The sequence below is a fragment of the Rhinatrema bivittatum genome, chromosome 2 (assembly GCF_901001135.1).
Source record: "Rhinatrema bivittatum chromosome 2, aRhiBiv1.1, whole genome shotgun sequence".
In the NCBI taxonomy this organism is placed as follows: domain Eukaryota; kingdom Metazoa; phylum Chordata; class Amphibia; order Gymnophiona; family Rhinatrematidae; genus Rhinatrema; species Rhinatrema bivittatum.
The window spans coordinates 512,750,643-512,772,475 of record NC_042616.1 but is presented as its reverse complement, the minus strand read 5'-3'; the positions used below and the strand labels follow the sequence as shown (position 1 = coordinate 512,772,475).

At 48.3% G+C, this 21,833-nt stretch overlaps 1 protein-coding gene across 3 annotated transcripts in view; it reads left to right on the top strand.

The window, feature by feature from the left end:
• DEK (DEK proto-oncogene) overlaps positions 1 to 19,393 on the top strand; it is a 213,427-nt gene extending 194,034 nt beyond the window's left edge. For all 3 annotated transcript variants that reach the window (XM_029590742.1, XM_029590743.1, XM_029590741.1), the window contains exons 10-11: positions 4,247 to 4,315; positions 17,615 to 19,393. In XM_029590742.1, the coding sequence (XP_029446602.1) occupies positions 4,247 to 4,315; positions 17,615 to 17,626 (81 nt within the window). In that variant the 3' untranslated portion in view covers positions 17,627 to 19,393. The remainder of the gene's footprint in view (positions 1 to 4,246; positions 4,316 to 17,614) is intronic.
• The last annotated feature ends 2,440 nt before the right edge of the window (positions 19,394 to 21,833 follow it).

The window sequence follows — 21,833 nt, the reverse complement described above, 5'->3', positions numbered from 1 at the left end:
CCGTGGTGGTGCCATCTAGTGCGTGGTTTGGTGCGGTGCCATTTTCCCACTTAGGCCGTCGGTGCGCGTGGTGCGGGCCAGCCTTCTGTGCGCCTAACGTGCACATAAATATGCACATAATTTTGCGCATAACTGCGACATAAATTTGCGCACAGCAGACCGCTTAAATATTCACGCGCTGAGGCAAGTCGGTGCGCTCACGATATACAATAACCGGCTAAACGCACAAACCTCATGGGGTATGGCCCCGGCAGCAAAGAAGCTCAAGCGGCACTCTTTGTGCAGCCTGCCATATTAGAGCTGCACAGTCTGACCTGGAATCCTGCTTGTGTCAGCACTGTGAGGAGGCCCAGGGAGGGCTGGATTCTCAAAAATTTTCCAAGCCCGGCCCATCCCAGTCTGATGACTGGTCAGCCACGACCTTATCCGATAGCTCCCTGGACCTGCGCAATTCTGGGACGGCGTCCTCCCTGGGAGAGGGCAGTTCAGTGGCCTCTATCCAGGTTCCCACTGGGACAAATATGGATCCGGCAGCCTTCTCTTGGTTGGAATTCTTTCAGGGCCTCCAAGCCTTTGTTCAGGTGCAGTCAGCCCCAACTCGAGGGGGCTCACTCTCCCGGCCCTGCCTGCGGGCTGCGAATCATGCCACTTCTCACCAAGAGTATCCCTGACAGGGACCTAGATACCACGGATGATTACGGGGATCCACTGGAGGACAGAGAAATCCCTCCAGGCCTGGAACCATACTGCACCATGCTTCGTTTCTTCCACAGAGATGAATTTCCGGCACTAGTCTCCCAGACCCTGAAGACTGGGAATTCCAGGCACGGACCCTATGGCAGAGCCAAAGAAGAACCCCATCCTGGTGTCCCTTCATAAAGCTTCTTTATACTTCCCAATGCTGGAAGCCATCCAGGAGTTGATTGACCGGGAATGGGATTCCCCAGAGGCAAGCTTTAAAGGAGGTCGGGCCTTGGAAGCCTTGTTTGTATCCTCTGGACCCAGCGGTCAGGGAATGTCTGCGTTTCCCCAAAGTGGACGCCATGGTCTGCGCTGTTGAGGGAGGGGCAGCTTTGAAGGATGCTCACGACAGGCAGTTAGAATCCATCTTTAAGCAAGCCTTCGATGTGACAGCAATGATGCTGCAGATTGCTTCCTGCTGTGCCCTGGTGGCTCGCTCCTGCTTGCTCCTCACTAGAGAGGCAAATAGCTCTGGGGCACACGCCGGAGAGGCGATTGAACCCGCCGCAGCCTTCCTGACAGATGCAAGTTCAGACCTAGTGCGCACCTCGCCATAGTGGTGGCGGCCAGCTATGGTTGCGGAACTGGTCAGCGGATGCAACCTCCTAAGGCGAACCTCACAAAGATGCCCTGGGACCTCAATGTGGAGTTGGCTCGACTCATGACAGATCCTTTTGAACCACTGTGCTTCTGTGACCTGAAGTACCTGACCTGGAAGGTCATGTTTTTCATCACGGCCACTTCAGCGCACATGGTCAGTGAGCTTCAAGAGTTGGTGACGGACCCACCATACATGAAGTTCTTTCATGACAGGATAGTTCTGCGATTGCACCCAAAATTCCTGCCTAAGGCGGTGAAGGATTTTCATCATAACCACCAGTCCATCGTCCTACCCACCTTTTTTCCCAGGCCCATTCGCACCAGGGTGAACAGACTCTGCACAGCTTGGATTGCAAGAGCCTTGGCCTTCTACCTGGAGTGAACAGCAGGCGACAGGCAGTCTACGCAACTCTTCATCTCTTTTGACAAGAACAGATTAGGAATTGCGGTCACCAAGCTCACCCTGTCTAACTGGCTAGCGGATTGCATTTCCTTTTGCTCTGCACAAGCAGTACTGCAGCTTGAGGACCATGTTGAGGCTCATTCTGTCAGAGCAATGTCAGCTTTGGTAGCCCACTTTAGAGCGAACCCCATAGGTGAGATCTGCAAAGCTGCAACATGGAGTTCTCTCCACACTTTCACAGCCCACTATGGTCTGGACAGGGATGGCTGACATGATAGCTTTGGCCAGCCTGTCCTCCGGAATCTCTTTCAGCTGTAGAACCCAACTCTTCCTACCTATGACCTATTATTTGGGTTCAGGCTGTCTCCCTCTGTTACCAACCGCATCAGTGTTGTGCCCGTTGGCACCTGGTTAGATGCTGGTTGGTCTTCCTATTTGGGAACAGCCTGTAGCTAGGGATTCACCCATGTGTGAGGACTACCATCCTGCTTGTCCTAGGAGAAAGGAGAGTTGCTTACCTATAACTAGTGTTCTAGGACAGCAGGAGAACACTTGTTATAGGTAAGCCTGTCACCCTGTGGTGTTAGGTTTCTTCTGTTTGTTTTATTTTTTTCATAATTATATGCTATGAGACTAGAGAGGGACCCGCATGAACGCGTGGATAATGGCATGCCGGGCTCATCTGATGATGTCACCCTTGTGTGAGGACTTACAATCTTCTATTCTAGGAGAACACCTGTTACAGATAAGCAACTCTACTTTCTCCTGTTTGGAAAGCAGGGTGCTGGAGATGTCAGACTCTGGTTTCTGTGGGAGCAGTTGCCATCTTAGGTATTATACATGGAGGGCAGATGGTCTCAATGGCACAGTTTGGTTGATTTTTGGACTGGTTTTATCGCCAGTCGGAGATGGGGCCAGGGAAGCTTCTCTAATGCTAGCATTCCTACTCTTGGGAGTTTACCCAAGTTCTTTCAGTTTCTTCTCTAGACTGTGTATTTAGCGGCCTGATAAGAGGGAAATCTTAGGGGTTCTCAAAAATAGGATTGATCCCCAGGTCTTCTGTTAGAGATTTTGAGCCCAATATTAAAAAAAAAAGTCAGATACGTCAGCTTCCCAGCTAATTGGCGCCTGCTGAATATCTAGCTATAGTCATTCAAGGGTGGGGATCCCTCTGTCTTTAACATCATGGCTACTAAAAACTAGTTTACCCTAAAGAAGGTTCTGTGTTATGGTTGGTTTCAAACATGCCATAAACCTTAGCCTGCCTAATATATAAATACTTATGGCTAACTTACGCCTGATCCCAACGTCAGGCGATTTCCCTCTTACCTCCTTCCTTCCAAAGGTGGTTTCTCATTTCCATCTATACCAAACCATCTCACTGCCATCTCCAGACGAGCATAAGGACTCTGAAGATTCACACCACCTATGCCATCTTAAATGTCGGCAGACTCCTAGTCCGCTATCTGGAAAAATCGAAATCCGTACGAAAGACGGACCACCTATTCGTCCTTCACAGTGGGAAGAAACAAGGGGAAGCAGCCTCGTGGGCAACCATAGCCCGCTGGATCAAAGAAGTAATCAAGGCGGCCTATGTAGAGGCAGGCAAGCCTCCACCTCTACAAGTCAAGGCCCATTCCACAAGGGCCTAGGCAGTGTCCTGGGCAGAAACCAAGAGGCTGTCACCTGCTGAGATCTGTCGGGCGGCGACATGGTCCTTCATTCACACCTTCTCGAGGTTCTACCGCCTGAATGTTCAGGCCAGAGAGGACCCAGCATTCGCAAGGGCAGTACTAAGTGGGCCACGGGCAGCCTCCCACCCGGTTCGGGATTAGCTGAGTCCATCTGCTACACTCTAGGAAATGGAGAAATTACTTACCTGATAATTTCGTTTTCCTTAGTGTAGACAGATGGACTCAGTATCCCGCCCATGGCTGCCCCAAAATCCAGAAACCTTGGATGACAATCCCCGAGAGCAAGACAAGCACGGGTAAGCCAGACTTTACCCCTAGTTAAGACACACATAATTGCAGGGTGTCTGAGTTTCTTGGTTGAGTGCACTGGCGATCTCCAGCTAGAAATCACGTCAACCAGTTCAAGTTAATCAAGTTACTCAAGTTGATCGAGTTAACCAAGCTAATCAAGTTATTCAAACACACATATATCCACAATTGCTTTTCAAGGAGAATACTGAAGAGCAGAGCTTCCTGCACGGGTATATGAAGTGCTGACGTCAGATTGAAATCTGACTCCGTCTCCAACTGCTAACACACTATACCCATTGGTTCTGAATCCATCTTGCTACACTAAGGAAAACGAAATTATCAGGTAAGTAATTTCTCCATTGTCATGGTTTTGTTTGTTTCGTTCCAGCTTCTGTGTTTGACAGTGCTGATCTTGAAATATCTACTTGATTTATAAAGGTGATCTATATAAATGTATCTTCACTACCTCCTCTTAGAATACTGAGAAACAAATGTTTTGCTTTCTTGCTTCTTCTAGGTGAATGAAACCTATCCCAGATACGACTTATCTGATAGGAAAGACTTCATCAAGGCAGCTGTTAAAGAGGTAAGTGTCTTAAGATTTTTATAAAATGCAATGCTGGAATATCTGCTATAATTTTTTTGATTAGTTCTGTGTATTTCCCTGGAGGGGAGCAATTCATTATAGTTGCACACATGAATTATGTTATGATATGGTGGTGATTTTCCGTAGGTTTCTGTGAAATCCTTGGAGAGCTCTCTGTACATGTTTAGTAGCTCTCATGTTCCCATAGCATGTCTCAGTTTTATTTAATGTAAGCAGTAGATGTGTGCAGTCTGCCTCTGCAGTATATTTGTTGCACTGGACTCTACTGAGCTGTTTTCTTCAGTTTTCTTTCTTTTTTTTCTTGGATCGGTATTATCTTTCCTTTCCACAGCCACCCCCTGCGAAAAAAAACCTCCAAGTCAGAATAGGGTTTTTAACCATTTATACAGTATTTTGTTTAAGGGGTTTTTTTTATATTTAACATTTGTCAGGCTCACCTTAAGCTGATGGTTACTGATAGCCATCCAGTCGCGATACCCACTTTCAAAATTTTTTCATTTGATTGTGTGAAGACTGATTCAAGTTTTTTGCCTGGGCTGTAGGCAGTATATATCCATAACTGATCTTCCCTGTACGTACCAGGATCAGTCCAGACGGTGGGTTATGTCCCCCGTCCAACAGATGGAGTCAGAACAGAACTTCTGAGGGTGCTGCTCTATAAGCCAGTGCACCCTCAGTATGCTCTCAGTATTATTCTGACTCCAGCAGATAGGAGCTGGGGAGCCTTAGCTCCCCTGGGATTGTAGGATTTGTTTTTCCTCTCCCTGTTTCTACTTCATATTGAGTTTGTTGGTGAATCAAGTTTGTTTAAAAAAAAAAGGCAAAGGCAGGTCAGTTATTTCTCAGGTACTGCCCTTGCAAAACTTGCAACCCGCTCTACGCTTGTTTTCTTTACTTCTTTCTCATTGTTCCTGACTATTGGGGTAAGTGCTGGGAATTCTTCAAGATTTTCTTTTTCTAGGTTGCTGGACCTGTTTTTTCTTCAGGGGTGATCGCTGACTGGTTCAGCCTCTCCCCCCCCCGCCCCCCCCCCCCCCCCCCATGCCTCGATTTGGCCCGCGGTCCCGAGACGCGCATTCCTCGGGACTGCTGACTGGGGAGAGCGAGCGCTCTACAGTGGGGCTGGGGCACAGCAGACGCATTTCCCTGCTGCCCACATCACTGGTTACCTCGCGGTCCCCCCTCCTCTTGCTCGGGTTGTCTAAATCGCGGGGCTGATGCCACGATCAGAGCGCTGCGCTGCCTGCGGAGAGCCGGGGTCTCGATTCTCCCGTGAGGGGGGTCTGTTCGCGGTGCCTCCCTGGTGGGGAGGGCACCTCACTGCCGACGAGGCGGCCATCTTTGCGCGCCACGGCACGCCTGCATCTGCCTGGGTCGGCCCCTATCCCGTCTCTTGCGGGAACGGCGGTCATTTTGGCTGCGGAGGCAGTGTGCGCAGGAACGGAGGGAGAGGAGATGGAGGATCTCCGGGACATTTCACCCCGATTCTCACCCCGGTACAGCCCTTGGGCCCCAGGAGGCAGCCTGGTGACCCTCCTGCATTACCTCCCGCGAGGCCCTCTCATTTTACTACGGAATTCGTGGTTTTAATGCACCAAGCATACATGGCAAGTATGGGCCATGCTCCTGACCCAGCGTCAGCACCACCACCGCTCAAGGTCCCTAGGGTGGGGGACACCCCGGGGCCTGGTACGTCAGGATCTTCGGCAGGGGCTTCCCGGATAGGATTGGCACTCCCCCCCGTCAGTGGGTGTTGTTTCAGGGTCCGATCCAGATCTCGTGGATCCGCTGCAGGGTCTGGATAACCCCCTCCTGAAGGCCCAACTGGAAGGTGACGACCCCAGAGTGTTGCTCATTTTTCAGAAGGAAGAGTTAGATGCCCTCATTCCTCATATCCTTCAGGACCTGGATCTTGATCCGCCACAGGAAGTGCCAGCACCCGTCGTGCCAGGACCCTCCACTTCGGGGAAGAAAGGGGATCCCGTCCTGGCGGGTCTCCGCCCTTTAGCTAGAGCCTTCTCTAACCACCCCACCTTTATGCAACTGATAGCCAGGGAATGGGATGCACCCAAATCTTCTCTAAAGGTCAGCAGGGCGATGGAAAAGCTCTACCCCCTCCCTGAGGAGTTACTGGACCTCCTTAGGGTCCCAACGGTGGACTCAGCAGTCTCGTCAGTTACGAAGCGTACAACTATTCCAGTAACTGGTGGCACGGTGCTGCGAGACCTGCAGGACCGGAAGCTGGAGGTCTACCTCAAGAGGGTCTTTGAGGTCTCCGCCCTTGGGCTGCGGGCAGCACTCTGCACTTCCCTGGCGCAGCAGGCGGGTCTTCGTTGAGTGCAACAGTTGTTGACTTCGCAAGCTCTCCCGCCCGAGGAAGCCTCACAGGCAGACCGCCTAGAAGCAGTTGTCGCTTATGGAGCTGATGCCCTTTATGACCTGGTGAGAGTACTAGCTAGATCCATGGTCTCGGTAGTCTCGGCACGACGGCTTCTATGGCTCCGAAACTGGTCAGCGGACTCATCGTCTAAGGCGCGGTTGGGATCTCTGCCGTTCAAGGATAAATTTCTCTTCGGGGAGGATCTGGATCAGATCATCAAGCTCCTGGGGGAAAATGCGGTACACCGGCTACCTGAGGACAGGCCTAGATCTTCCGGCCCCAGGTCCTTCACTCCCTCCAGGAACCGCTTCCAAACACAGTGTAGAGCCCGCGCCACCAGGCAGACGACACCCCAACCTCCTTCCACCAGGTCTCAGTTGTGGACTCAGTCCTTTCGAGGCCACAGACCTTCCAGGGATGGGGTGCCCCACAGGGCTGCCAACAAGGCCGCCCAATGATGCCAGAGTCTCCCACTCCTCGACACCCAGAATCGGGGGACGCATCTCGCTTTTCCACAGGGAGTGGGCCCGCATCACTTCGGATCAGTGGATCTTGGACATCTTAAGGCGAGGCTACGCATTGGAATTTGTAAGACCCCCGAGAGACCGATTCCTCTTCTCCCCTGCAGGTCCCCGCACAAGCAGCTAGCGGTCTGCCAGACCCTCGACAGACTCCTAGATCTGGGGGCTATCATACCCGTACCCCCATGGGAAGTGGGCTCCGGCCACTATTCAATCTGTTTTGTGGTTCCCAAAAAGGACGGTTCCTTTCGTCCGATCCTGGATCTGAAGACAGTTAACAAATCTCTCAGGGATGTTACACTTCCGGATGGAGACCCTACGGTCCGTAATAGCAGCGGTCCACAGGCATTCTACAGGAGCATCAGCGGTTCCTTAGATTCAAGATTCTGGGGCAGCACTTCCAATTCCAAGCCCTCCCGTTCGGCCTTGCGACCACTCCTCGAACATTTTCTAAGGTAATGGTGGTGGTAGCAGCAGCCCTCCGGCGGGAGAGCATCCTGGTGCACCCATACCTAGACGATTGGCTCATTCGTGCCAAGACTCTCGCTCAGGGACATGCTGCGGTCTCTCTGGTGGTACATCTTCTCCAATCCCTGGGTTGGGTCATCAGCATCAACACCTCCTGTCGCAGATCTTGGATTTCCTGAGAGCTCGCTTCAACACGGCCAACGGCAAGGTCTATCTGAGGCCGGATCGGGCGCAATCAGTTCGGGAGCAAGTACATCGCTTCTCTGCTCTTACAGCTCCCACGGCCTGGAATTACCTGCAGCTCCTCTGATCTATGGCATCCACCATAGATCTCGTACCCTGGGCCTTCGCACATCTACGCCCGGTACAGAGGGCACTACTCTCTCGCTGGAAACCGGTGTCTTGAGACTATCAGCTTGTCCTCCCGCTCCCCCAGTGCACCGGGGACAGTTTCCGGTGGTGGTTGGACCCGCTCCATCTGGCCCGGAGAATGCCCCTGGAGGTTCCGGACTGGGTGGTGGTCACCACGGACGCCAGCCTGTCCGGCTGGGGGGCTGTCTGCCAGTCAAAGTCGGCACAGGGGCTGTGGACTCGAACAGTCCAAGTGGACCATCAATCGGCTGGAAACAAGGGCGGTGCGTCTGGCACTGGAACAGTTTCTCCCACTCGTCAAGCATCGAGCGGTCCAGATATTGTCAGACAACGCAACCACGGTAGCATACATCAATCGTCAGGGGGGCACAAGGAGCCAACAAGTCTCCCTGGAAACAGACTGATGTCCTGGGCGGAGAGGCATCTCTCTCATCTGGCGGCCTCACACATTGCGGGAGTGGACTATATCGCGGGAGTGGACTATATCCAGGCGGACTTTCTGAGTCGACAACATTTGGATCTGGGAGATTGGGAACTCTCCGAGAAGGCGATGCAGCTTATCACTCAACGCTGGGGGATGCCCCACATAGACCTCATGGCCACGGCTCAAAATGCCAAGGCGGTCAGATTCTTCAGTCGCAGAAGGGAACACTGTGCAGAAGGAGAGGACGCGCTGGTAGTCCCTTGGCCCCCTCGCCTTCTGCTCTATGTATTTCCCTCCCTGGCCACTAGTGGGCAAGGTCCTCCGAAGAATAGAGAAGCATCAGGGTCCGTTCATCCTCGTGGCGCCGGAGTGGCCGCACCGGCCATGGTTCGCGGACCTGATCACCCTAGCGGTGGACGGACTGCTTCGCCTGGGGCATCTGCCACATCTCCTGCATCAAGGTCCAGTATTTTTCGACCAGGCAGAACGCTTCTGTCTTGCGGCTTGGCTTTTGAAAGGCAGCGACGTCAACGCCGGGGCTACCCGGATCCTGTAGTCGCGACCCTCCTTAAGGCTAGGAAAACATCCACCTCCGTCGCTTATGTCAGTGTGTGGCACGTCTTTGAGTCCTGGTGCATTTCAAACTCCACACGTCCGAGGGCGGCTTCTGTGCCTCAGTTTCTTCAGGACGGCGTGGACAAAGGACTAGCCTACAATTCTATACGAGTTCAGGTTGCGGCCCTAGGGTCCTTGGTTCGCCTACAGGAACACAGGTCCTTGTCTTCTCATCCTGACATAGTTCGTTTCCTTCGGGGTGTCAAGCACTTGAGGCCTCCGGTCCAGTCTCCTTGTCCATCCTGGAGCCTCAATTTGGTCCTTCGCTCCCTCGCAGGACCTCCCTTTGAACCTTTGCGGTCCTCTACTCTCAAGGACCCCACTCTCAAAACGGTATTTCTCGTGGCTATTTGCTCTGCGCGTCGAGTTTCGGAACTACAGGCTTTATCATGCAGAGAACCTTACCTCCGTTTCACTGACTCCGGGGTGTCATAACGCACAGTGCCTTCCTTTTTCCCTAAGGTGGTCTCGGCCTTCCACTTGAACCGGATGGTGGAGTTGCCCTCCTTCCCTGCGTAGGACTCACGGGATCTCCATAGACTTGATGTCAAGCGCTCTCTGCTTCGCTACCTGGAAGTCACCAATGAATTTCGTCTTTCAGATCATCTCTTTGTCCTCTGGTCAGGACCACGGAAAGGTCATAAGGCCACCAAGACAACCATCGCTCGATGGCTCAAGGAGGCCATAGTAGCGTCTTATATAGGAGCGGGTAAGGAGCCCCCGCTGGGGGTAAAAGCGCACTCTTTGTTCTCAGGCGGCTTCCTGGGCAGAAAGTCAATCTGTTTCCGTTCAGGAGATCTGCCAAGCAGCGACCTGGAAGTGTCTGCATACTTTCGTGCGACACTATCTGTTACAGCTTCAGTCACCGTCCTACGGCTACGTTGGGGACCGTGTAGTTCGAGCAGGGTTCTTAGGGGCCCACCTTCTTTAGGGACGCTTGGGTACATCCCACCATCTGGACTGATCCTGGTACGTACAGGGAAAAGAAAATTACTTCTTACCTGCTAATTTTTGTTCCTGTAGTACCATGGATCAGTCCAGATACCCCCCTCAGAAAAGTTGGGGGGTTTACTGCTCAAACTAACCTCTGTCTCTGCTTCTTCATTGCAGTTGTTTCACTGGGGCTTCGCCTCACAGTTCTGTTTGCAAGTTGGTTCGATTTCAGTTGTTAATACCAGTTTGTAGTTTACCCATTCACTTTGTGTTTATGTAGCTTGATTCATCACTATCCTCATTTATCTGGCTTTGGCTTTGATATTCTGTATACTGAGGGTGCACTGGCTTATAGAGCAGCACACTCAGAAGTTCTGTTCTGACTCCATCTGCTGGATGGGGGACATAACCCACCGTCTGGACTGATCCATGGTACTACAGGAACGGAAAATTAGCAGGTGGTAAGTAATTTTCTTATCACAAGACCTGCTATAAGTGTTTACGTGAAGATCATGTTTCACACTGCAACATCTGCTGTAGATGTCTCTAAGAGCTTTTGAGCTCTGTAAAATGAGAACATTTTCTAGTCTTGAAGAAAAGGTCCAGATCCATTCAGTCTGTGTCAAAATCATCCTCTAAGCACAAAGATCATGGAGCTGCATTGACTGCTGAAGGTAAGGTATTACGAAAGGAAGTATCAGTGCTAATGCATAAGGATTGGCCCAGAATTAGATAATCTCCTAGTTCATTCTGAGCATTGAGCGCAAAGCTGAGAAGAAACAGCACCAAAGGTTGATGAAAGAGCAAGGGGGATATAACTGAGTCTGCAAACTGCTTCCCCACACCTGGAGGAAAACTCTGTATCCCAGGACTGCATAAGTTTCACGATGGTTGACTCACCAATGTGCCCACTGGCACGCAGAAGCACCAATGCGTCCGCCGGCGCAGATCTCCGAGCCACCGAAGCGTACGCCGGCACCCAGAGAAATCGACATGTGCGCCGGGGCATTGGCACGGGCGCTCCGAAGCACCAAAGCGGGTGCGCCGAAACACAGACGTGTGCACGGGGATGTTGAGGCTTCGAAGCAGGCGCCACAAAGCACCAATGTGTGCACGGGGGCGCCAAAGCATCAAAATGGGTGCAGGCGCCCCAAAGCCCCGACACATGTATGGAGCGCCGAGACACCACCTCTGCTGGCGAGCCAAGGCACTAGCGCGTCTGCAGGCTTGCCGGCGCGCTTGCAGTAGCACAGTGTCCACAGACAATAGGGCGCATCCACCGGCGCACCAGCACGCTGCCGCGTCCGCTGGCTACCCAGACAATCGGCGGTGCACTGATGCAGAACTGGCCAGCGTCGACCGGTCGGCCCTACATTGCAATGCCAGCATGTGTGCCGTCGGGCAACCGAGCAGCTCACTGACATTGTTAAAGCATCGTGAGCGATGGCTCTGGACCCCCCAGGGATATTGGGTCGGGGCGTGGGTGCACGAGGATCCTTCTTCCAGTGTGTTGGTAAAAAAAAAATAAATAAATTTAAAAAAAAGAAGAGAAGGGGTTTTTCTTCTTCTTTAGACACTGGCAAGGTTCAGTGCTCAAGGACCCCCTTCCATGAGGACATGCATGGCCTTCGGGACACATCCTGAGCCAGAATACTACACGGCAACTTTCAGCTGACGTCATTGCACCCAATGGACACTGCTGAATGTAGCACCATGGCTGAGCTGCAGACAGGATCCCTCAAGATGTATCCAACTTCCAGGGCTCTTGCAGCTTGTAATGTTTGTAGAGCACTAACTTCAATAGCCACCCGACGGGAGTTGATCATCCTGCGGTTGCCATCTTACAGCCTTCTTCGGCCACCGGCTCCCCCCGCCATCTTCACATATAGGAATCTTCTCCAGGCACTCTTATCCGTAGGGCTAGTTTCCACAGGGTGTTTCTCACACCCTGCTGCACTGCAGTGTGACCGATCTCTCCTTTGGCGGGCCCATCTTATTAACTTCCAGAAAAGAGAAGGGCACCGCCTCAACGTGGGAACTCGTAGAGTCTGTGACCCGCACAGCAAATGCTTGGAATCCTACAGAGTATTCCCGACACCCAAGTGTTGCTTACTATAAGAACCAAGCATGGGAGCATCCCCCTCCTGAGGACGTCCGGCTTCCTATCAAGTAGACCTCAAAAAAAAAAAAAAGGATGTGGGTCAAGAACGTACAAAATCTGACCTTCATCCAGTGCCCCTGGCACGGGAAATGTATATCCCGGCCCTTTCATTGGAAGGGCACTCCAAAACACAGTACTGCATACGACAATGGAGAACTACATGGTTTGCGGGGTGCAATCTTTCACGCAGGTCTCCAGTCTCTGAATTCTCTGTCCCAGGACACCCAATTTTGAATACTACATGTCATAGCTGAAACTTCATGACACCACCTTATATGAAGATTTAGATGTTTTCCAAAAAGTCTACCACCAGCACCATGACAGCTAGTCGCTGTCCTTCCTTACGGACGAGCAAAGCTGTGCTATTAACTGGCAAACCATCTTATCTTTATGACATTCTTATGGGTGACAAACTGGCGAAAACAATCGAGGTTCTGTAGTAAAGTAACACCTAGTGATCAGAAAAATGAACCCAGAGTAAAAAACAAAAAAAATCCCAGGTTTCAATCCCCACTTGGAAATTACCAAAGGCAAATTGCCTCTCCCTCTCGAATATTACACGTGGTAAACAACCCTTCTGACCTATGGAAATGAAAAATAAAGGTCATGTCTCTGTCCGTGGAGGATTAACCAAAATCATATTTCTGGATGATTTTTTATCTCTATAGAATATACCGACGATATTGGTTTTACTGACCCACTGGTGTCAACTTCAACCTTCATATTTGCAGGGGAAGCGGTGGTGTTCTCGAGCCCCTGCCAGCCTCCACAAGCCATCAAGTTTTCTAGGACTCCCTATTCCCAACACATTTAGTAGGAAGCAGGCTCTCCCACTTCATTCTATCCCGGGACACAGGTCAATCGATCTTTACTCTCGGTGTAATACAGAGGTACACTCTCTCACCTTCTTTCTTGCCTTACCTGTACTGCCGGGCCCACCGCAATCCACACTACAGGATTCTGCTACAGGAGATCAATCATCTCCTGCCACAGTGGTGTGCCCCCCCCCCCCCCCCCAACCTTCACTGGAGTTACTCCCCTTGACATGGAGTACAATAGCCTACGTCGAACCCGAGCCTTCGTTCTCTCAGAAGATACCCAATGAGGAACAGCTCCTCGGCACCACAAGTTTTTGTCACCAAGGATTCTGTGGTGGTACTGCCGCACCCCTTTCATCAACATGGGATTCAGAGATATATATATATTTCCTACCTGGACGACTACCTGCAGGTGGCCGCTAGCCAGTCCACCCTGGGACCAATCTTCCCATGCACCACTTCTTCTTTTTGCCTGATCCACTCTACTCACGTATGCAGAATCCCATCTGCGACACATACAGGCCTTGCAGTTTTTCATGACCCCTTTTTTTTCGATCATTCAGACAAGAATTCTCCTTCTTTGGCCTGAACACAGGCCCTGGCAAAGTGTATTGATCGCACTACAAGTGACCACCACGGACGTCAGCCCAACAAGTCCTCACCATTCTCGGTTACAGGACATCCTCAATCTATCTCGCACGGCATACGCGTCCACAAGTACCATTCACACTGGACCCAATAGTCAGTTCTTCATCTTCCCTCTGCTGCTGGCTCACTCCCTCCCAGAAGCTGCAGAGACACGAAATGATGGTGGGGCACATCTGCGTTACCTGCGGGCTTACCCCATCCCACATGATACACCACTTCAATGGGCAACAGTCCCCTATTTCACCAATGTACGGATTCACAGATGGAACCCACTTACAGTGTGAGCGACACATCACATGCCTGGAGCTTCGAGGCCCAACCCACTCTTCGGACATTTGGGCGGACCCTTCGTAGACTCATCTTTGTGCTCTGCTAAACAATCACGGTTTCCCAGTCTGCTTCACCAAAGAAGGACTGTCAGGTTCTGGATTCCTTGCAGAGCTCCACTAGGAATCATCCAACAAGTTGGAAGTGGATCCATCTCCCTGTGTTCCTATTTTCTACCTGAAGTTAATAACTTCTAGACATCCCACTTTACTTTTCCATACCCTCGACTGGGTACTTCCAGGTGGCGTCAATTAAAAAAAAAAAAAAAAAAGAATGGAAAGCTGCACTAGGCGTTTTTTTCCATCTCGACCTCTTAGTGTCTGGCACAATATACTCTACCTATTTTGCTGACTCTGCCCAACCGCTCGTCCTCTCTCACAGGTCGCAGTCCTCATAGACTGAGAGAAAGTCTGCTCTCATCAGCCTTCCCAGAACTATCCAGAATTACATCGCAGATTACGCGAACATAGTTTTAACGCTCTAGCGTCAAAACAAACAGTCATGATATGCCTCCCTAAATCAGTTATTGTTGGCCCACCGATTCCTCTGGAAAACACAACACCTTCTTGCCCAAGCAGTAAATGCTACACCGCTTCACCCATTGAAATTGCACGGCTCAGATCCCAGATCCGGGGTTCTTTCTGAAACTTGGAGTCCTTCTGCTTTCATTGCAGAACACACTCTCCTTCACATAAACTGCCAAAAAAACCCTCCCACACTGCACCTTCAATGTTTTTGAGAGAGAGAGAGACTGGCCATAATGTCATCTCATTAGATAGGTATTTATTTATTTATTTAGAACTTTTCTATACCGACTTTCCAGTAACAGAATTACTGATCAATTCGGTTTACAATTTGAACAATAACAACAGTGACAAGTAAATGTCTTACAAGGAACAGGAAGAAAATAACTTGGAAATAAATATGTGGGTTGATTACATAAAAAGTACTATATACAAATAGTACTATATACAAATATATACAAAGCCTAAAGGTGGGTAGAGGCACTAAACAATGGCGTTGGACTGTCAAGAGGGTGGGTATTGGGATTTGGACTGCCAAGGAGTTGGAGTTGGTTAGACAAATTCTTTTGGTATTCCTTGTGGTATTTTGGGGGTATTCTTTGGGGTTTCAAAGAAGTTCCAGAGCTGAACTTGGATAGTTCTTGTGTAATTCTCTTGTTGGTGGTTTAAAATAAATTGAAGTTCTTATATAGCTTTCTTGTAGGTTGAATGAAAATAACCTTGAGGGGTCCTTGCCCCTCAAGGCGTTGTAACTCGAGGTGAGGTTTAGGTATCCGTGTAGGGGTTAGGGGCCCCTTTCACATTCAGTGTTAGACGTACGAACAGAACAGTGGTCTCTTGTGAAATTTGATGACCCTTGGAGTGAGGAAACTCACTCCAAGATGAGATTTGGGCAATGTTCTCTCCACCTAGCTTGATGGACTCCTCTACCTGGGTAACATAAAGCTAGGTGGAGAGAACTATGCCCAAATCTCATCTTGGAGTGAGTTTTCTCACTCCAAGGGTCATCAAATGTTCACAAGAGACCACTGTTCTGTTCGTACGTCTAACATTGAATGTCAAAGGGGCCCCTAACCCCCTATACCAGGGGTGGGCAAGTCCGGTCCTCGAGGGCTGCAAACCAGTCGGGTTTTCAGGATATCCTTAATGAATATGCATGAGAGAGACCTGCATACACACTGCCTCAGTTGTATGCAAATCTATTTCATGCATATTCATTAGGGGTAGCCTGAAAACTCAACTGGTTTGCAGCCCTCGAGGACCGGACTTGCCCACCCCTGCCCTACACTGATACCTAAACCTTACCTTGAGTTACTAGGTGGGCCTACCATAGGGATACAAATACCTATCTAGGGAGATGACATTATGGCCAGTCTCGCTCTCTCTCTCTTATGGCTAGTTGGATGCTCTGGGAGCTTCAATTCATCTAGATAGGCCTTGCGGGAGACATCGCAAGGCAATAAAACCTTACCGCCCGGTCGCAGCAGCTATCACACAGCCTAACGCAAGATGAGCAAACCCAGCCCATTCCCCGCCCCTAACTCCTCCTATTTTCCATATTTGCATCACACCATACGATATGGTGCTATTGCATGCGTTAAACACGTTTTCGCATGCGGTAAGGGCCTATCGCATGCGTTAACGGGGCTTTTCGCATGTGAGTCCGATTTATCAATGAAGGAGCAGGTAAAAGCAGTGGCTACAAGTGCTTTTAATAAATTGAATATTGTGCAATCATAAACCATTTCTGACAACTGTACATTTCCCTACTATTTTACAGTCATTAGTAATCTCTAGATTGGATTATTGTTATCTCCCTTTATGGTGAATTACTTGCATATCTGTTCAGATGTCTGGAAGCAGTGCAGAATGCCACCGCACAGTTTATTATTGGTGTCAGATTATCAGATCACACTCCTCCCAATCCTGTGGAGAATATAATTTAAAATTGTAACAGTACATCATGCTTTCAGAATTGTCAGTTCGCTTCTAAAACTAAATATGAGTACCTGCCCATTAAGATCTATGGGCCGAAATTTACTTGATATACCTTCAATTTGTAATGCGTGCCTAGATGAAACCAGGAAAAAAACTTATGTAGCAGGCCCTACTTTGTGGAATAGATTACCATATGAAATACGTACCATTCAATAGTATTCCACAGCAGGATTAAAAAAAAAAGCCTTTTTTGGATTAGCTTTTGATTAGGGTTTTCATTAAATTGTTTTTTTCTTTAATGAAGGCATTTGAGACTTTTAAAGAAATTTTTTATGATTTTATGTTGTACATTGTATACGGTTTTATTTTGTATTTGTCAAGTTTTTAATTAAATTAATGTCTGATTTTATTTGTGCTTTTAATTTAACTTTTTTGTATTTATCATGTGTGTATGCTGTAACCTGCCAGTAATTTAGGATTGTGTGGGCTAGAAATTAACCAAAGAAGTAATATACTTTGGAAATACTTTATACCCTATTCATGAGAAACTTGAAGGCAATGGGGCGGATTTTAAATGCCCTGCACGCGTAAATCCTGCCGGATTTACGCGCGCAGGGCCCTCACGCGCCGGCGCACCTATTTTGCATAGGCCGCCGGCGCGCGCAAGTCCCGGGGCTTCGTAAAAGGGGCATGTCGGGGGGTGTTGGGGAATGACGCAGCGTTTCAGGGGCAGGCCCGGGGGCATGGTGCCGGCCCAGGGGCGTGGTCGAGGCCTCCGGACCAGCCCCCGGTTCGGGTGATGGCGCGCCAGCAGGCGTAAATCTGCCAACAAAGGTAAGGGGGGGGGGTTTAGATAGGGCCGGGGGGGTGGGTTAGGTAGGGGAAGGGAGGGAAAGGTGGGGGGGAGGGCGAAGGAAAGTTCCCTCCGAGGCCGCTCCAAAATCGGAGTGGCCTCGGAGGGAACAGGCAGCGCGCGCTGGGCTCGGCGCGCACAGGTTGCACAAATGTGCACCCCCTTGCGCGCGCCGACTCCGGATTTTATAAGATATCTTATAAAATCCAGCGTACTTTTGTTCGCGCGCGCGTATGTTTTTAAGATCTACCCCAATATGTTGAAAAAGACAAAAGTGGTTTTGTTGTTTCTTTCAGTTAATTTCATGATCAGACTTCTGTTTGTGGAGGAAATGGAGACTGCTGACACAGGTTCCTGTGAATTGCAAGCTCTGAAGATCAGACACCAGCAATGGAATGTGTTCTTTTCTTCATTTTCTTTTTTTTTTTTTTTTTTTTACCACTTGTGGTAGACCTTTTGTGTATTAGGTATAATTCTGCTTTTTTCTGTGTCCCAGAATGCTATTGTAAATTACTTTATTAAACGTATGCTTTTAAATTTTTTTTTGAAAACTTTATTAGATGTACTTAAAGTAAGGTTTATGAAAGTGGGAAGGAATTAGAATGACATTCTGTTATAGGTGCATGTTGTATATTTGAATTTCTTTTTCTATGTTATAAAATGGCCTCTAGAACTTAATGTAGTTTTAGTATGCTTGTAATGGTTTATCAGATTTAACTTTGATTCCATAAGAAAGGAAGCAGTAACTATAAAAATGGCAGAACCTAATTTTTGTAATAACACAGTATTTCACATGTTGCTTTATTTGAATACAGGCATCTGCTCTGAAAATTCTGGAGGAAAGTACTCATATTTGTGCTACTCTGAATACTTAATATACATATCATAAATATTTGCCATGAAACAAGTGAGTGTACACAATGAAGGATTTGTTTTAAACCTGAAATTGGCACATAGAAGTTATTTTTGTATTTTTTAAAGATTTGTGTACATAAAGCTCTTTGAGATTTTTTTTTTTTTAATGGGGGTTGTGTTAAGCATTTTTTATGTTATTTTTGCTAAGTCCTTACAGTGTTCAATAATAGGATGGGAAATTAAAGTTAATGGTAGTTCATCCCATTTTGACATTTTGTATCTTTTAAAGGTATTCCACACGCTTCTTTCTCACATTGAGAATTTGTTGTTCTGTGATTTGTTATGCACTGCTATAGGAAAAATACATTACAATAACATTGAGGGCTTACCATATTTAATGCCACTTGGTATTAGAATTTTGGGTAATATTTCTGCTGTGAACATAATCAGTATGTATATGGTTTTCCACAAAGATCTAAGAATGCAGCTACATAACTAGTTTGAATTCGGCTTATGTATTATTAAACTGATTAGCAATCTGAAAACATTAGGATTTTTCTTGAAACTACTATCTTTGTACCTTTTTGCTTTTAAAAGCTGAACTTGTGCTATCATAACGGAACAAATTTTACTATCGCTGATAGCATACTTTGGCTTTCTGTATTGGTTTGCAAAATAATCATTCATAGTTAACTCTCCATTTTTTTTTTTTTTTTGGAGAGATTGGGGTATGACAGCAAATTTTTTTCAAAATAAGATTTTAAAACTTATGATGTATGTTAGCAGGCATTTTAATGAATAAACATAGGTTCTGCTTTAAATAGACTCAATTTTGTAGTCTTTAAAATGTTACCAAGTACAATAGCAGATTTTTAATTTTTTTTTTTATTTTCAAGAAATTGACTGTGCTTTTAAGTACCTTTTTTTTTTTTTTTTTTAGTAACAATATTACCATGTATTTTTCCAGGAGACATATGAGATTACTCCTTAGTACATTTGACCCCTGAGTGATTTAGGGTTATAATCAGGATTTCCTCAACTCTTAAATCTTGCCCCTCTTGCTTAGTGTGAAATGCCTTTAAGAGTACAATCCATTGTATTTTACAGTTTTGTACTGAGATTTTACATTTTCAATATTAACCTTGTGTAACTAAAGATACATTATACTACAGTGATGTGACTTGTGTATCTTAATAAAAAGTCAATGTACAAGTTTTAAGGCTTTTGTAAATACAGTAGGTCTGTGTATGTGTGAGTTAATTTCAGGGACTGCATTTAGTGTTCATGTCAGAATTATTGCTTTCTGCAATTTTTTTTTTTAATAGTGGCCCATGTTCATCTCACAAAATGCCCAGCCAAACTGATATAAACTTCTCTAATGAGAACTGAATTTATTTTTCACTAGCAGTGAAATTATTCTGTAGCATTCTCCCACCAATCTAAATCCTCAAATATTCTTTGTCACATTATTCAGTGCTGAGTGGTTTTTTGTTTTTTTGGGGTTTTTTTTTTTACTTTTTATTTATTAAGCATTTATATATACAAAGCGTGCAGCCAGATGGACTCAGGACCAATGGATTATATGCTCCCTTGCTAACAGATGGAGATGGAGTCTGGTTTCAAAGCTGATGTCGCCTTAGATATACCTCTGCAATGACCTCCAGTATCTCTCTGTCTCCTTGCAGATGTGGACATGCTTTCCCTGCACCAGCATTGGTGGTATAGTAGGATTTCTGTACTCGGAATAGGAAAATTTTACCTTTAAATTGGGGATCGTTGAGCCCTGTGCTCCTGCAGTGATACCTAACAGTCCCTCCCCCAGTTGAAAATTCCTGAGGTGATTTCCTCAGATGTGCCTTGGTCTGGTAGCCGGTTCCCGGCGTGGACTTTGCTGCTGAAAAAGAAAGGCAGCAGCAGGTGCAGGAAGCCGAATGCAGTGGTGATGGCCAAAGCCCTCTCCCCCCGCAGCCGGAGACCATCTCTGCACTCAGCCGGTAAGTGCTGAACCCAGGTAAGTAAAAAGAGAAGAGGATTCCTTCCTATTCAGGGACTGGGCAGGGCTTCAGTAAGTCTTCCTCTGGTCTCCTTGCTTGGCATGCCTTACTGATGACATTCCTGATCCTGTTGGGATAAAGGCAGGGGGCTTCCCAGCTGGTAGAGTGGCCCCCACAATGGGCTAGGCCCCGCTTCATGCTCGGTGGGCACGCCACATGTCGGGCCACAGTGATGCCGTCTTGCGCATGGATTTGTGTGTTTCTGTTGCCCTCCATAATTGTTGGTACGAGCGATGCGTTCCAGCTCTGCTCACATGCTGTGTGCCTAACATTGCGCATACCGGTGCACATACGTACACGCATAAGTTTGCGCTTCTACTTAGTGCACCGGTACCAGATCTGTGCACACTCAATTCCTAGAGCTAGCCAGCTGAGTGCATAGCTACTGTTAATTATGGCTCCAGCAGCAAAGAAGCATAAGCGACGCTCTCTTTGTGGTGCCTGCCATATTAGGGCTACACAATCTGACCTGGAGTCCATTATATGTCAGCACTAAGGAGGCACAGGGAGGTAGTCGTGGCAGCAGCACTGAGGAAAGAAGGAATCCCGGTGCACCCATACTTGGACGACTTGTTGATCTGGGCAAAGTTGTTAGAAGAGAGCCTTCAAGTGACCAACGGGGTGATATCCCTGCTTCAGGAGCTTGGTTGGGTCGTGAACATGGACAAGAGCAATCTCAAGCCCTCTCGGTCCTTAGAATATCCGGGAGTCCAGTTTGACACCAAACCAGGACAAGGTCTTCCTTCCACCCTCCAGGATAAGGAAGATGATGTGCCAGTTGATGAACATGATACACCCCTGGCATGTGGAGCTTTCTTCAGGTCCTCAATCTTTTGGCATCAACCATAGAGGTGGGTGAGGGCAACATGTGTCAACTCTAACGCTCCCTACTGTCATGTTGGAACCTGCTGTCCCAGGACTATTCAGTTCGCCTACCAATGGAAGTGTGTTCTCTGCTTCAATGGTGGCTGAGCAAGGGTACAAGCCTATCCCCACTGGACTGGCTAGTTCTCATGAGCCTCCGGGCGTGGGAGCTTACTGTAAGGAACTAGCGACCCAGGGGCATTGGACCAAGGAAGAGGCACGCTGGAACATAAACCACCTGGATGCCCGGGCAGTTAGATTAGCGTGTCTACAGTTCAGTTGCAGGCTTCAGGGTCAGGCGGTCTGTGTGATGTCTGACAATACAACAGCAGTAGCCTACATCAACTGCCAGGGAGGAACCAAGAGCCAGCAGGTGTCCCTGGAGATAGATCCCCCTTATGGACTGGATGGAATTGAACCTACGGGTGATCTCGGCCTCCCACATCGCAGAAAAAGACAACATCAGAGCAGATTCTAAGCAGAGAGAGTGGATCCAGGAGAATGGACTTTGTCGGCCAGATCCTTTCAGCTGCTAGTAGATTGCTGGGACGTCCCATCCATTGACCTGCTGGCCACATCTCACAATACAAACGTCTCCTGATTTCTTCAGTAACAGAAGAGATCAGTGATCCCTGGGGATAGACACCCTTTTTAAGGCCTGGCCAGAGGAGGACTTATTTGTATGCCTTCCCTCCATGGCCCCTGCTGGGGCCATGGTCATTTGTAAGATTAAGCGCCACAG